At 42.2% G+C, this 17,974-nt stretch overlaps 1 protein-coding gene across 1 annotated transcript in view; it reads right to left on the minus strand.

Moving 5' to 3' along the window:
* The window catches only part of CCDC38 (coiled-coil domain containing 38), a 52,721-nt gene extending 36,242 nt beyond the window's left edge, over positions 1-16,479 (minus strand). The window contains exons 1-4 of the mRNA XM_075209424.1: positions 16,451-16,479; positions 16,276-16,359; positions 12,773-12,829; positions 4,405-4,505 (exon numbers count right to left, since the gene is read on the minus strand). Of these exons, the coding sequence (XP_075065525.1) occupies positions 4,405-4,505; positions 12,773-12,821 (150 nt within the window). The 5' untranslated portion in view covers positions 12,822-12,829; positions 16,276-16,359; positions 16,451-16,479. The remainder of the gene's footprint in view (positions 1-4,404; positions 4,506-12,772; positions 12,830-16,275; positions 16,360-16,450) is intronic.
* Between the last annotated feature and the right edge of the window lie 1,495 nt (positions 16,480-17,974).

The raw sequence follows: 17,974 nt of genomic DNA on the forward strand, positions 1-17,974 counted from the left end.
AATCCCAGGCCATTTTTCCCTCAGGCTTTAACTTAGAGGATATGAGGATTAGAGACAAAGTGCACACTGTAACAGGGCTGGTACATGAGAGCATGACGCAGGACCAGACAAGCCAGGAGCAGTGGTATGATCCCCCTGCCAGGATGATAGAGAGAAATTTTCATGATAATCTGTTGAAGGCTCATAATGACAGTGATGCGTGTGCCCTGACAGTCTGTAGATTGCCAGATGAGGGAAAGAAGGACTTGCCAGTGGATCTAGTAGCTGCAGCGCAAGGGATAGGACACCTTAAGAATACAGAGGTTATCCCACAGCTATGTAAGTATCAGGAGGCCCAGCCACATGAGGTAATTAAACCCTTCTTAACCCATCCCACCAGAGACCGTAGTACAGTGGTTCCCAAACTTTTGCAGTTCGCGTCACCCTTAGAGTCTCCAAATTTTTTCAAGGCACCCCTCCAAAATAATTATTGAGCAGTCCTGTTTTAGAAGTAGTTGGGTCAAAAAAATGTAATAAGTATTTAGGTCAGGACAGAAATACTTATTTAGTTGTATGCAAAAATGCCCCCTCTGCATCCAGACACTCTGCCCCCTCTGCATCCAGACACTCTGCCCTCAGGCACTCTGCCCCCTCTGCCCTCAGGCACTCTGCCCCCTCTGCCCTCAGGCACGCTGCCCCCTCTGCCCTCAGGCACTCTGCCCCCTCTGCATCCAGACAGACTGCCCCCTCTGCGTCCAGACACACTGCCCCCTCTGCATCCAGACACACTGCCCCCTCTGTGTCCAGACACTCTGCCCTCAGGCACTCTGCCCCCTCTGCATCCAGACACTCTGCCCTCAGGCACACTGCCCCCTCTGCATCCAGACACACTGCCCCCTCTGCATCCAGACACACTGCTCCCTCTGCATCCAGACACACTGCCCCCTCTGTCACGCTGTGCCCCCTCCTCTGCTCTCTGTCACGCTGTCCCCCCTCCTCTGCCCTCTCTCATGATGTCCCCCCTCCTCTGCTCTCTCTCACGATGTCCCCCCCTCCTCTGCCCTCTCTCACGATGTCCCCCCCTCCTCTGCCCTCTCTCACGATGTCCCCCCCCTTCTCTGCCCTCTCTCACAATGTCCCCCCTCCTCTGCCCTCTCTCACGATGTCCCCCCCTCCTCTGCCCTCTCTCACGATGTCCCCCCCCTCCTCTGCCCTCTCTCACGATGTCCCCCCCTCCTCTGCCCTCTCTCACGATGTCCCCCCCTCCTCTGCACTCTGTTACACTACTGCCCCTCTCAGGCTGTGTCCCCCTCCACTGCCCCTCTCAGGCTGTGTCCCCCTCCACTGCCCCTCTCAGGCTGTGTCCCCCTCCACTGCCCCGCTGTCTGCCCCGCTGTCACACTCCTCTGCCCCTCTGTCTGCCCCGCTGTCACACTCCTCTGCCCCTCTGTCTGCCCCTCTGTCTGCCCCTCTGTCTGCCCCTCTGTCACCCTCCTTTGCCCCTCTGTCTGCCCCTCTGTCACCCTCCTTTGCCCCGCTGTTTGCCCCGCTGTCACCCTCCTTTGCCCCTCTGTCTGCCCGCTGTCTGCCCCGCTGTCTGCCCGCTGTCACGCTCCCTCTCACTCCTCTGCCGCGAGCCAGCTATAGGAAAAAACAAAGAGCACATAAACTTACCAATCCGCGCTGCGCCGCAACCCAGCAGACTCCTCTCTCCCGCAGCAGTCACTGACGTCGATATTCAGTGACAGCTGCGGGAGAGAGGAGTCTGCTGGGTCCCGGCGGCGCGCGGATTGGTAAGTTTATGTGCTCTTTGTTTTTTCCTATAGCTGGCTTGCGGCACACCAGTGACAGCGCCGCGGCACCCCTGGGAGCCGCGGCGCACACTTTGGGAACCGCCGCCCTAGTGAGAGCCAGCTAGCAGCTATTACGGTGGACCCAGGGGGAAATTAAATGAGATGATCTTGGGCACTGACCTGTCAGTCAATGCCCATGTCATCTCTTGAAGGGGGGAGATGTCAGGATGAGAGCATAAATCTGATATGCTGAAATAGAATATTGAATGTCAGGGCCCAAAATAAAACTTTGCACAGCTACATACAAATTAACCTGATCTTCAACTCAGAAAATGTGTGACCAAATGAGCCGAGGAGGAGGTAATTGAGTTAGGCAAACCCTTTGTGCAGAGACCAGCTTAAGATATGCAGATCACAGACATCCATTGTATTTGATCATGTATTTTCCTAGCTAATTGACTTCCTTTCAATAGGTAGTGTAAACACAAAATAACTCCTGGGTGTAAATTGGAGAGCCATATGCCTAGGTGAGAGCCTTGTAGACAAAGATAGCGTTTGAAGACTGCCTATAAAGATATATGGAAATATGGGTTTCAAAGGAAAATATCTGCAGCGTTCACATTTTGGGAAATCTGGATGCCACTCCATACTGAGGGGCAAAAACCACACAAGGGTCTTGAAACATAGATACCAACTACACAGGGAACAGCCATAGGCACAGGTATTTCAGGATGAGATTGGATATTGTTGTAATCTCATCATATTTGGTATTTAAATGTGCGGGAAATTATAATCGGTTTATTGAAGGGAAAGTTATGTCTCTGGGAGGTATCTGAGGAAAGCTAAGACCGGTCAAAACTTAGGAATAGTTTGAACAAACCTGAGGTGACTCCCAGGGGACAATTCCGCCCCCACATTAGCATTCACACTGCCCTTGTGAATGCCGTCACATTTGAGTTTGCTTAAAAACCTGTGTCTGGAGGGACAAAGGGTCAGACTTTTGGGGATATCAAGTTACATTGATAAGCTGTCCATCTTCTTAGCCAATTCCCCTTGGCCAGAATGCAATTCATGTAAGTGCAAATCTGAATGTAATCCTTTTTATTTTAAACTGTTTCTGCTTGTTATATCAAATTTATTAATTGTTATTCATTATTTTTGTTATCTGTATGCCCTGTACTTTTTGTATATTAAATCTATAATTTAATAAGTTGCGTTCTTGATACTCTAAAGAATCCATTGCCTGTTTAGAAGAGGCAGGTTGCTCGACCAGGTTAACCCTTGGAATGCCAGTGTGTGATTTGTTGATACATTTGATTAACAAGCTGTGTGTGCTTGTATTTACATTTGTGTAACAGTCTGGGGGTGTGAAGAGTTAACCCTGTGTGTGCTGGTGTGGGTCTTGCTAGTCTGTGGAACTAGAAGCTTGTGTGCCAGTGTGGGACAGTATATTGGGGTCCTATTGCCCGTACCCAATAGGTGGTGGCTGAACCTTGAGGTGTCTGGGGGTGTGAGAGTGCTGTGTTGGGGGCGATTCCATAGGTCTAGAACCTGTGTGATAGGTGAGAGAGATTGCGGGCTGAAATCGTGTGTGACCTCAGACAGCAAACACCCCAAAGTCACGGCAGCTGGGAGCGTGTTCGTGACACATATGATCACTTTTTTTTTTTACATAAAATATTTATATATTAGGGGCCCCCTTAACTTACCTTTCAATCACCCAAGTCCGAACCCCTTCACGGAAGAGGGGACCAAGGATGGAGCCGGATCATAACCACAAAAGGTAGGCTTTTTTTTGGGGGGGGTTTCTACAGGATTTTTATTTTCATTGCTTTGGGCCCCCTTTCCCCCTGGGCACCTGCCCATTGTGCCCAGTCGGAAAGGCAGCCCCGGTTCATTGGGGGGGGGTCATCGGGGGACCCTTCCTGCTTCATTGTACTGGGCCCAACGATTTCTGATGGCGGCCATGGCAGTAAGTGATGCCCTTTAGCACCTCTGCCCTCGTTCTGACATTAAAGCAGAAAGGATGTCTGACAGCCCCACCCAACTAACTATAAATTAAAGAAAATAATAAAAGAAAATAAATTAAATTTAACCTAACAGCACCCCTTAAAAAACGCCCAGCTCCTTGAAAAATATATCACGTTTCAAATATCCCTCAATGAATGCTAAAGAAAAAACAAATTCAAACTTGAACCTTCATGTTTTCAGTGTGATAGGTTGGAAGATGTGTAGGTGGATGGGAAGTGTGGTCCATAGTAGGTAGTTTACAGTGCATGAATATTTCCTCTTTTCAGGGATTTATTCTTTAAATAATTGTCTTTACTCTCAGTACATACAGCACATAATATGTAACACAGTACTGCCCATTTTGACATCAACATAGCAGGACCCTCTCAGTGAAAACTGATACTGTTTAACATGTATGAATAGAGTTCTCTTTTAAATTTTAGGGTTTTCATTGTACTGTAAAATGAAGCATGGGGAGTGATGCATGGGGTGAACATAAGAGATGATATAAGGAGAGCTCCATTTTACAGCTAAAGTAATGGCAAAATGACAATTAAATTGTCACGTTGTATAATAATGTATAACCAGCAGAGGAGATGCAAACAACATTATTTACACAGACCTCTTCTTGATCTTGAACATGCTTAATCCGCAATGTAAATATGTCCTTATCTGGGCAGACAAAGGGGTTTGGGTAAAGGTCACTGTGCTTCTTAAACTCATCTGTGAAAACAAATATAAAATTGGCATTAAACATATTTTTTTCAGTATTTTAAGTTTAGATTTTATAATATTGGAGCGCTATATGTCACTAGACAGGTCTGCTCTCACGTCACACTTCCTACAAGCTGAATTTTTGAGCTTCTACTAGCTCAGTAATCTTAAAGGTATATAAGTTTGAAGTCACAGGTTCTGGACAAATCATTGAGGGAGATGTATAACATATACATGATTACTTCACATTTCTTTGGCAACCCCAATTCCATTAATTACCTGTGGATACATATTTCCATATCCCCTCCAATGTACAGTATATAACTTAGTTAAGCTCATAGAAAATCTGTCTGACGTAACCAGGTGACATAAGCCCCACTTTTTTTCCAACATTTATTTATGTGGTGCCAGCATATGCAGCAGAGCTTTACAATTCTATACAAACATATTAATAAAACAAGACTGGATATTAATAAAGAGACAAAGGGGTATAGACATTACATGCTTTGGACAAAGATAGATGTTCTTCCAGTCTCTGTATGTTTTTTTTGATAATTTTCATCAGTATCTAGAAATTGTTCTTTTGTCATATAAAATGCCAGAAGCATATTGATGTAGAATTGGGGGAGGGGACCTAAGGCTCATGAGACTTTAGTCAAGTACAAGCAGTTGGGTTGGGCTGGTCCTTTGGACCATGAATTGTACCATAAAGCTGCCATGTTAATCAGACTTAGATATTGGGTCTTCCATATGTAATTCAAGCTTTGGGCAGTTTAGAGTTCTTCCTGTCACCCTTATCTCTAACATCTTGCCCATAGATTCCACTAGCTAACAGAGGTGAAATAGGAGGTAGCTCACCACCTATCAGTTTGGCACAATTTGATCTGACCCTGAATTCTGGAGTTGTGGCCTGGCAGCAAATAAGCATGTATGTGCTTATTGCGTGCTACGCAACAGTGGTGGGGGTTTCCAGATTAAAGCTCCCCCCAAACCTGCATTTACACTGCTCCACTTCTCTGGGGAAGCTGAGTGGAGCATCCAATAAGGACCCTATTTCCTGTGGGAGTGAATGAATAATCGCTCTCCTGAATTAAGGGCAGAGTAGCACGAGATCTTCAGCTGCTAGAACTGCTTTGCGAGAGGTTCACCTTTAGCAGCTCCCTTTCTGAGGAACTTATTACGCTCACAGCACTCAGTTGCCCCAGGACATAGGCTCAGGTAGTAGCAGTTTAGCACTGTTGGTTATGGAGCGCTGAGTCGTTCCAACCAGAGGCCACCAACGGAATTCTGTGCAGTATTCCTTTGCTCACATATGCCCTTGTCTAAGGGCACGAAGACTGAATTCTGCTGTAACTACCCTAATCAGGGTCATCATTCAGGAGCCCCAGGGCACTGAAAGAGTCACAACTGATAATAATGAAGGACTGTTAGCGACAAGCCCGACGACCCAGGTTTGTGTGTCTTTTTGTAATAGGGATATCACAATACGCACACGCTGCTCCCCTGAACCGAAGAGTTTGGCTGGAGATTGAAATAAAGTTTGCAGCTCTCTCTGAAATTACTTCTGGTCATCAAAATCTGTCAGGTAAATTCAACTTCAACTCCTTCGCTGAAGATGTGGCTATACAGTGTGAGCTACATCCTCTTGCGCAGACACTCGTGTAGATAAGACCTGTACCATCTGTGATAAGGCCTAAAGCTGATTGGTCTAAATCTGGGCAGGAGATGGTTGATAAACCTCCATGTGTACAAAATCTATATTTGGGCTGATGATAATGTTAAGGGCAGATTAGTGTGAAATCCTCAACTGCTAGAACCGTTTAACCTTACCAGCCCACTTTCTGAGGAACTTGTTACGTTTGCAGTACTCGGTTGCCCCAATGCTCGGGTAGTAGCATTTGTTGATTTAGCACCTGCCCAGTGGAGAGGACAGAACACAGTAGGAGGTGATGAGCAACCAGACTGCAAATAGCAGAACTCTGAGCCAGACAGGCAATGGTTAATGTGGAGTAGTCTGGCACTTGTCTGATGAAATTAGAGATGGTCACTGACCCCCGTGTTTTGGTTTTGGATTCGGTTTTGGATCTGGATTACCGTCGTGTTTTGGTTTTGGTTTTGGTTTTGCAAAACCGCCATTGCGTGTTTTGGTTTTGGTTTTGGTTTTGTTTGGTTTTGTTTTGCTATTATTTGGGAAAATCCATGTTTTTGGGCCTAAATTAACCCAATTTAGTGCTCCAACTGTTTTAGAGACAAGTAATCTAATTGTTGAGGTAATAAATCATCCAAAAAAACAGTTTAATTCTTCGTTGGTAGGCCTACTCTACACACAAAACAGATTGTCTTCCTCTCCATCTATGCATATTGGCAATGCAGCCATCGTCTTTGGATGTATATTACACCCTACACTTATAGTTAAATATGTAAAGAAATGGAAAAAGACAGTTTGCTTTCTGTCTCTATAGGCCCCCCTCCACTTTTTTAAAAAAACCAAAAATTCAGCCATTATAGACTGTACAATATTAATTGACATGGAGAAAGCCAGTTTGGTTTCTGTCTCTCTAGGCTCCCCTCCACTTGTATAAAATACTAATAAATTCAGCCGTTATATACTGTACAATATAAATTGAAATGGACAAAGGCAGTTTGGTATCTGTCTGCATCAGATCCTCTCTCCACTAGGAGTAAAATAGAAAACTATTCAGCCGTTATATAATCTAGAATATAAATAGAAATTGAGAAAGGCAATTTGGTATCTGTCTGCATCATAATCATCAACATCATCATTAGCGCCCTCGTCGCCTACACAAATCTCCCCCTCATCCTCTTCTAATTCCAAAGTGGCATCCTCAATTTGGGTATCACCGGCTACACTCGGGCTATTAAGGCACACATCAGAAGAATGCTCACGATTAGACATCCTACTGTTGGATGGACTCTCCACAGGGATTGTTGTCATTTGTGAATCAGAGCAAATATTCTCCTGTAATGCCTCACTGTTATCTTGCAGCTCAGCTTTGACGCGTAACAGTAGTTGTGCACCAATTGTAGGCTGGGTAAATTTTTGGGATCTGCCACTAATAGCCAAAGGTGAAGGCCTCATTCTCTCTTTGCCACTGCGTGTGTAGAATGGCATGCTTGCAATTTTTTTTTTATCGACACTTAACTTTTGCTCAGTTACACTTCTTTTTCGCTTCAATACAGTAAATTTTTTTGGGGTTTTTGTTTTTTGCACTAATTTGAAAACACTCTGTTGTTTGACATCGCCTTGGCCAGATGACGTACTGGGAACACTAACATCAGGACTGGTGACAGAACCTGGTTGCTCATTCAGATCATATGTGGACTGCTTTGAATCCATTCTGAGCGCAAACCACTGGGGAGTGCTAAAAATTATTTGGTAGATACTGCTGACAGATATGACTTTTGACAGCCAGAAATATTAATGCACAATTAGAGAGGACACCCCAAAAACACTGAGGAGTGCTTAAAATTATTGAGTAGATACTGCTGACAGATATGACTTTTGACAGCCAGAAATATTAATGCACAATTAGAGAGGACACCCCAAAAACACTGAGGAGTGCTAACATTTATTGAGTAGATACTGCTGACAGATATGACTTTTGACAGCCAGAAATATTAATGCACAATTAGGGAGGACACCCCAAAAACACAGAGGAGTGCTAAAATTTATTGAGTAGATACTGCTGACAGATATGACTTTTGACAGCCAGAAATATTAATGCACAATTAGAGAGGACACCCCAAAAACACTGAGGAGTGCTTAAAATTATTGAGTAGATACTGCTGACAGATATGACTTTTGACAGCCAGAAATATTAATGCACAATTAGAGAGGACACCCCAAAAACACTGAGGAGTGCTTAAAATTATTGAGTAGATACTGCTGACAGATATGACTTTTGACAGCCAGAAATATTAATGCACAATTAGAGAGGACACCCCAAAAACACTGAGGAGTGCTAACATTTATTGAGTAGATACTGCTGACAGATATGACTTTTGACAGCCAGAAATATTAATGCACAATTAGGGAGGACACCCCAAAAACACAGAGGAGTGCTAAAATTTATTGAGTAGATACTGCTGACAGATATGACTTTTGACAGCCAGAAATATTAATGCACAATTAGAGAGGACACCCCAAAAACACTGAGGAGTGCTTAAAATTATTGAGTAGATACTGCTGACAGATATGACTTTTGACAGCCAGAAATATTAATGCACAATTAGAGAGGACACCCCAAAAACACTGAGGAGTGCTTAAAATTATTGAGTAGATACTGCTGACAGATATGACTTTTGACAGCCAGAAATATTAATGCACAATTAGAGAGGACACCCCAAAAACACTGAGGAGTGCTAACATTTATTGAGTAGATACTGCTGACAGATATGACTTTTGACAGCCAGAAATATTAATGCACAATTAGGGAGGACACCCCAAAAACACAGAGGAGTGCTAAAATTTATTGAGTAGATACTGCTGACAGATATGACTTTTGACAGCCAGAAATATTAATGCACAATTAGAGAGGACACCCCAAAAACACTGAGGAGTGCTTAAAATTATTGAGTAGATACTGCTGACAGATATGACTTTTGACAGCCAGAAATATTAATGCACAATTAGAGAGGACACCCCAAAAACACTGAGGAGTGCTTAAAATTATTGAGTAGATACTGCTGACAGATATGACTTTTGACAGCCAGAAATATTAATGCACAATTAGAGAGGACACCCCAAAAACACTGAGGAGTGCTAACATTTATTGAGTAGATACTGCTGACAGATATGACTTTTGACAGCCAGAAATATTAATGCACAATTAGGGAGGACACCCCAAAAACACAGAGGAGTGCTAAAATTTATTGAGTAGATACTGCTGACAGATATGACTTTTGACAGCCAGAAATATTAATGCACAATTAGAGAGGACACCCCAAAAACACTGAGGAGTGCTTAAAATTATTGAGTAGATACTGCTGACAGATATGACTTTTGACAGCCAGAAATATTAATGCACAATTAGAGAGGACACCCCAAAAACACTGAGGAGTGCTTAAAATTATTGAGTAGATACTGCTGACAGATATGACTTTTGACAGCCAGAAATATTAATGCACAATTAGAGAGGACACCCCAAAAACACTGAGGAGTGCTAACATTTATTGAGTAGATACTGCTGACAGATATGACTTTTGACAGCCAGAAATATTAATGCACAATTATGGGGGACAACCCAAAAGCGCTGGGGAGTGCCAAATATGAAGAAAAAATAATAAACCTCTATCCTCCTCTCTGCACTAGCGATTTTGGTTAGAGCAATTGCAAGAACAATATTGTATTCTTTCTCTGTCCCTGCTCTAATTAGCCTATGACTACACCCTGCTCTCTCCCTCTGTCAAATGGCGATGGATTGCTGTGGAGGCGTGTATTTATAAAGTTGAAGTATCGCGAGAACCGAGTCCCGAGATCCGACGACGTCACAATGACGTTCGGCCTCGATTTGGATTCGGAATTGGCGGGAGAGTACCGAGCTGCTCAGCTCGGTACTCGGATACCCAAAGTTCGGGTGGGTTCGGTTCTCGGAGAACCGGACCCGCCCATCTCTAGATGAAATGGACAGAACATGGCAGCAGATATTGAGCAACCAGAATGTATTTGGCAGAATTCAAAGTCAGACAGGCAGGGATCAGGAGTAGAGAAGACAGCGGCAATTCTTTAAATAAGCCAGGGGTCAGGGCAAGAAGAGATATGAGAGTAAATATTTTTAACAAAACCAATAATCAGTAGTGGAGAGGACAGCAAGTCCTATACATAATCCAGGTTAAACATTGATAGCAGAACAGGTTAGGATACAAGGCACACTAAGTCAAACAGGAACTATCACCAGCATTGGTATGCTGCCAGGAAGTGGTTTATAAAGGCAGCAGCACCAATCAGAACTGTAGGATGATTAGCTGCAAGAGTGTGGTAGGCGATTGCACACCTGAGGCTGCCAGACTGAAAGCTGAATGAAGCTTGTAACTATTTACCTAGCAACCAGCTAAATCATTGAACTGTAAAATAAAATTTGGATAAATCTGCGCTGATATTAGACTGCAGCCACTTATTGACCTACATACATTCCATCCATGTATGTTAAAACATCAACTACATACAATTTGGACAATAAGTACGGCGCTGACTATACAAATTATAGTTAGATATTCCTATGCCAAAACAAATGGATCTTAATACACAATGTCAGTTCACAAGTTTCAAGAGTCAAAGATGATATTTTCCTTAGGACTGATTGAAAAACAATGTTGAATGCTGGGTTTCCACAGTACATAGAATGATATGTCACTGCCCTCTTCCAAGAAGCTCAGAGGGAAAGTGTTTTTCTCTCGCAAATTTTCATGTACATAGGAGAGATCATAAGAGAAAGCACATCTTAGTGTTATCTAAAACAATGCAGAAGCTCCATACACCGGTAAATATCAATGTAAGTGGTTTTTATAGTTGATGTTGTCACCACGTGAGTAACGGGCACCCACTCGGGAAATACACTTACATAAAGTAGTTTTCCAGCAGTTGCCCACACATGTATCAGGGATATGCTGAAACGTCTTTATGGTGTGTTATGTGAGTCCTGCGTGGATTTTCTCAGCTGGCGCCTGATCGTTTTTGAGAGGGTGTAAAAGTCTATCCGTACGTGCCTGTTTTTATTCTGAACGGGGTAAGAGTCCAACCTCACACAGAGGTGTCCCGCAGTTTGTTTTATATGAAGGAGAAGCAACTTTTATGTTTTTATGTTTTATCGGCTGTCATTAAATACGTGATTTATATTGGGATAATGCACCATATTGCTTTTATTTTTTCTATCTGGCATTTATAATGAGGTGATATCCCGAGAGGACTCACATAACACACCATAAGAGACGTTTCAGCGTATCCCTGATACATGTGTGGGCAACTGCTGGAAAACTACTTTATGTAAGTGTATTTCCCGAGTGGGTGCCCACACATGTATCAGGGATACGCTGAAACGTCTCTTATGGTGTGTTATCATTCCAAGGTACACATTACTGCGATATGGGGCCAATCAGTCGATTATTGTCTGATTGGGCTGATAATCTGCTAAAACACTGTAGTGTGCAGTGTGTACCCATCCTTATTCTACCCCTTCCATTTTCCTTCGCCCCTTTCTCATACAAAAAAACAAGCACGAAATGCTTTCTTTTCCTCTTTTTTATGTTGTTAAATGTTCACTCATTTCCAAACATTGTATTATAAGTAAGCCTTCCCTGAATCTGTTTATCATCTGCGCTAGATGAATGGTACATTGACTGTATTTTATTTATATAGTGCCTTTAATAAACAGTTTTATAAAAAAAATAACACTGAATTCCTTTCAGGAGTTTTGCCACATACTTGCACACCTACTTACCTTGTGCTGTCCTGTAAACAGTAACATTTATAGGGTAATAAGGTGGCAGCAGCGTGAAAGAGTGCAACCTATAAGCTACACATCTTCTGCCTCACAAAAGGTGTAAGTGAAACAACGGTTATCAGGAGCCTTCTTTTAAACTGGGTTGTTTCTAATGAATATAAATGAAAAGACAGCACTACGCACTCACAAAAGAGCCTCTTTATTAAAGTGCGCTGTGCCATTAAAATAGAGAAAACAGCAGTTTTCTCTTTAGAATGGCCAATGTAAAATGTATGAAGGGCTTATGGCAAGAGAAATCAAACGTTTCTTAGTGCAGTCCCCATAGATTAATATGGGGACTGCAAAATTATGCAATGTATTAAGCTTTGAAAACCTTAGCTTTTCGCAGCAAAGTAACGCCATCTCAGGAAGGCGTTACCTGTCATTTTCTATGGGATCCTGCTGAAGTCTCTCCAGCTTCGCAGAATCCCTTACCGTAGTTACAACAGTTTGTGGAGGAGGGGGCACATCGTCGGAGCTCTTAGAGCAGCCCCGGCATGGTACATTTCAGTGGTGCTTAATTATGCATACCTGCAATTTACAGCGATGCATATTGATTGACATATTTTAAATATATATACCCATAGTGTTGCATAAAGTCCTCAATATAAGCAGTATAAAAGTGCTATAGACAAGTAAATACAATCGTTAAAAGCAAGTTGGTATAGTCTTAGTGCTTTGACGACATGTTTTATGCTATATTATATGTTTACTCAATGCACTCTCTCCAATGACCTCTATTTCTACATTACATCCAAAGTCATGTTCATAACATACCTGTGTGTGTTCTAGAAATAGGGGGCAGGCGGGTTGCATGTACAGGCATCCTTCAGTCTGCAAACAAAAGAGAACATGAAGGTACATAATCTATATTACTGATATAATACTGGTAGTATACACATTATTTGACTAAACAGTGTGGGCCTGATTCATTAAGGCACGCAAAGCGCACGGAATTCGGACATATGCATGACCAAATTCAACTATAAGCGGATATGATGAAATGTCTCTTGTTGAATACGGGTCAAGGTACACTCTGCTTATACGGCACTTGCAGTATTGAGACAGACAACACACTGCATGATACAAACAATACATACGCAATATAAAGTTTCATCAGAATGCACAGAAAAAAGTATACATTTATTAGTCACTTAATAATATCAGGCCTGATTCATTAAGGAAAGTAAAGCAAAAAAATTAGTAACTTTGAACCTTGGCAAAACCATGTTGTGTTGGAAGGGGAGGTAAATTTAACATGTGAGGACAGATTTATAATTGGGGTAGTGCATAGATCAACTTTTAATGTCAGTGTAAAAATAAAGCTATCAAGTATTTACGTCTCACATGGAAAAACAGCCAGTATTTTCCTTATGTACAAAATAATAAACTAATTTGCACCCCTTGCATTGCAACATGGTTTTGCCAAGGTTCAACGTTACTCATTTTGTTGCTTTACTTTCCTTAATGAATCTGGCCCATAGTCATTAATGAAAAGTCATTAAAAAAATATTAGTTTTTTTATTTTATTTTTCATGAAATACATTAGGATGTTTTTAATGTCTACTGTACATAAAATGCATTTTTACAGTTGCTCCTGACTGAAAACATATGTTCTATCTTGTAAAAGTGACCGTAATTACTACCAATTAGCACTTACACCAGCCGTGTAGCTGGTGCAAGTGATATAATAGAAAACACATACCTTAGAGATGGCAAAAGCTTTAATCAAACGCTGTTGTGTGCACTGTAGCTTGGCACACCATTACTGTGCATTGACTACGTGCTTACACCCAGCCTCGGACTGGCCCGCCGGACAGCCGGTCAATCCACCGGTAGGCCCAGCGGGGTTGAAGCTCCGCCCCCTCCGTTGTTAGGGCGGAGCTTGATGTTGAACTTTGTTTAGATGGCGGCGGCGGTCACATCTCCTGTAACCACACTACCACGCAGATGCAGAGAGCCCAGGCGCGGTAGTGTGTTTTTCAGCAGTTTGAGCAGGGGAGGAGGACGTCCTGATATCAACATACTGATCCAAGGTCAGTTTGGTCATCATAGGTTCATGCAACACTGGACGCAATAGACCACGCCCCCTCTGACGCTGCAGAGTTTCCCCGGGTTATCTGAAGCCCAGCCAGTTTGATCGTGGCTGGGATACAGAAGCTGGATACTGCCGTTTGATCGAGGAAACATATGGACTGAAAGATACCTTTTTAACATACAAAATGTGAGTGTTTTTAACCCCATGTTTTAACTTAATAAATAGAGAACGTAAAACACCATGAGATCTTTCTCTGTTCTCTCCCTGGTCTCCCATATGTGCACTCTGGTGAGGAGAAGAAACAGGTTTAGAGGGGAGTAAAAGTACATCGTGGTGGTGCTTTTTGAAGCAAGAGGACACATTATTCAAATACTGTATGGAATAGAAAAGGTCACATTGATGTAAGTTTACCATCTGGGACATCGGTATAGGTGGAACTAGAAGACCAACATCCTTTAATGACTTTGGGACCGTTTTCCCCTTGACTTATTCATTGACCCAATCCTTGTGTTTCTTTACCCTTCCCCCATTTGCGCCCGTCCTTTGATATTTATATTCTCTTTCATACAACACTGGCAGCATACCAGCATATATGGAATAAATGTGACAGGCTTTGGATGGGCTGTATTCTGTTCATTTTTTTGTTTTTTAAAATTTCCCTTCTCAACAAGCATTCATTGGTGAAGTACGCAACCGTAGTAGCACTGATGCTGTGTGTATGGTCTTTGACGAGTGGCATATTCTGTAAGAGTCCTTAAAAAATAATTATAACAAAGAGTCATTTTAATAATCAGACTGTGTATACAAGATCTGGCAAATGAAGGGTGCTTTTCATGTAGTCTAGTATTCCAATTGCATCCAGTTGAAAATATAATCATTCAGGGTTGTATAATATGTTGGTCTATATTGTATGTTAGTGTAGAAAGGCACATGCATAGGAGAACATAATTATATTTATATATTTTTCCTTTTGCCTATTGTGCATTCTTTTTGATGGTTGTCCTGTTTAGAATTTAGGGGTGATATAGTGAAAGTATTATAGGCATATATCAACCGTATTTAAAATGAAATTAGATGGATTTCACTGAGATTAGTTGAGAATTACAATCACTTGTTTTTTTATGAATTGACTTTTATTCCAGGACATGTCACAGCAACAACAGGTTGGTAACCATTGTACTAAAAAATTAATTGTGCAGTTTATGTCTTCTAATTGATGATGTTATTATTTGGTTTGTGTAGCCCTTGTAATGGCTTTTAATAAGCTCAATACATGATGGGCAATAACAACATATGAGGCGAGGGTTGGAGGTAACCAAATGATGCACTTATCATAAGTAACTGTCTTGGTGCATTAGGAGACGACAGGAGCTGGTACTGGAGTTTCTTCCAAACCACAAGTGTTTTATTAATGGGTCCCATGTAGTTCCCTACCAGTAGAATGGGCAGGGTCTAATGCAAAAGGTGCACATTTAAAATAGTGCTATAAGTTGTCCTCCATAGCCTGACCACACCCCCTTTACTGGCCACACCCACTCCTAAAGTTGGCCACACCCCAATATAGTGGGCCCCTATCACTGAATTCCCCCGGTGGGCCCTTCATGCCCCAGTCCGACACTGCTTACACCCAATCCCCTCCCTGCTCTACCCATTAAATCGTAGAGTATAGTAAGGGTCCCTTGCGCTCGGAGATGAATGCATACATTTGCAATCTCTGGTGTATACTTCCTTCCTGGGAATGCGCGGAGCAATTTAACGCAAAATACACCACATATTGGCACTTACGTTCCTTAATGAATCAGGCCCTGTAACTTCAATGTTGCATATCTATATATTGTACATATAGCAGGAAAAAAAAAAATAATTAAACTAGATTTAACTATAAGTATTGTCAACATTGCCTAGCAAGGGTCAGGGGAATGTCTGTACTTGCAAAGGGACATGAAGGTTTACCAAAATATGTTTTTACATAGCATTTTCCTAGTCCATAAGTTACCAGTCTTTTTTTTGGATGCCAAAAAGAGTAAAACTGTTATATTAGTCTGTCTCCAGTAATGTACCTAAGTAACAGGATCCTGCACTCAAAAGTTTTTTTTTAAATTTTAATGGCAAACACTGCACTGAGAAACCAGGAGACATGACACTGTGCCCATCCATAGCATATTCTGGTGATTACTAAGCAGCACATAATATCTAATCCCTGACAGTAAGCCAACCAGAAATAAGAATAAAGTGATGGTACCCCTGTGTGTCACTGATGTGCATATTTAGCACAAGCGGCTGTCCTCCACGCCATTGGTGTCAGTCTGCTGCTACCAACATCTTCCTGTATATAAAGTATAATAATAATAATCAGAGACACTACATAAATAGCCAGGTCCAGGGAATGGGCAGAGCCCTTACAGCTGGCACTGTACCTGCTCTATGCTCCCTCCATGTATGTGACTGTTACATTTTGAATATCTGAAGCATTCTGCTGAGCAACTGGCACCACATTGTCGGGCGGGTCACGTCTATGTCACACATAATACAGATAGGATAACTGGGTATTAGGTTATAAGGAAAAATTACACAATATGGCTCCCCCGTGAGATATGAGTCCCACTTTACCACTGAATAACACTGTATGTGGAAATTGGCCCTAGATAACTCCCAACAGTTCAAATCAGCAAAGTGGCATAAAAAGACACTTTGCCAAATGCACATTGGCAGGCGTTTGAGTGCAAACTGTGGTAAAGCATATATATATATATATATATATATATATATATATATCTATCTATCATACTTGCCAACTTTTCCCCGTTAGTTTCAGGGAGGTGTGGGGGCGGGGCTTGACGAATCACATCATTTTGGCCCTGCCCTCTAAACGATTGTCACAATTTTGGCCACTTACAGCAGGGGGCGGGGCAAAGATGACGCGATATTTGCATCATTAAGCCATGCCCCCACCACCTATCTATTGCGGGGGCGAAAACCGGGAGGTTGCCCTGCTCTCCCGGGAGCCCGGGAGGTCTCTCAGAAATTCGGGAGTCTCACTGACATTCAGGGAGAGTAGGCAACTATGCGTTAAAGAAAAGCAGCTAATGAATCTCTATAGACTGAAGTCTCTTTTACATTTCTGTCTCCATTAGTGAAGTCATGTTATCTAACCTGTCAGTCTTTGATTAAATCTTGGTCTCCATGAAAATGGCCCCCTCCATAGGCATCAATACATGGACATAGGACACAATTTCTGAACTATGTAATCATGCCACAGATGGCTCAGCATCAGGGAGAGGAGGGAGATCACCCCTATTTCAGGGAGTCTCCCTGACATTCAGGGAGAGGTGGCAAGTATGATTATATATATACATATATATATATATATATATATATATATATATATATATATATATTGTATATATATATTTATTTTTATTTTTGTAATCATTTAAAAAAAAAAAATCTTTACAAGTGCAGAGGCCAGGCCCCCCAGGCAGGCCGGGCCCTGGTAATTTGTACCTGCTCCACCCCCCTCTCGGCGCCTCTGCATACTAGTCCCCATAGACATCTGTGGGGACTGTTATGTTTTTTGGAAATATCCACTGTGATGCACTGTTAATGCATATTACTTAGACGTACGTATTTCAGGGGAATTAAATGAAAAAAAAACTATAATAAATAGGCCCCTAACTATGCTACACTTAAATGTAAAATTCCCCCTGTTCCACCTCTCGAAAACACAAGGGAGTGCACATCCTTATTTACATGCAGCTCAAAATACAGGCACAAGCTGTGCACAAGCCCAGTGCGATAAATTTTACATGACATGCACAATTAAAACATGTAAATCCACTTGTGTAAAATTCTAAATCAGACCCATAGTTTTTAGTGCCCTATATAATAAAACACCAATTTTGCCTGATAGCTGGCTCTCTTGAAGTTACATATTATTGTGA

Source organism: Mixophyes fleayi, chromosome 4, assembly GCF_038048845.1.
Source record: "Mixophyes fleayi isolate aMixFle1 chromosome 4, aMixFle1.hap1, whole genome shotgun sequence".
NCBI classification, from domain to species: Eukaryota; Metazoa; Chordata; class Amphibia; order Anura; family Limnodynastidae; genus Mixophyes; species Mixophyes fleayi.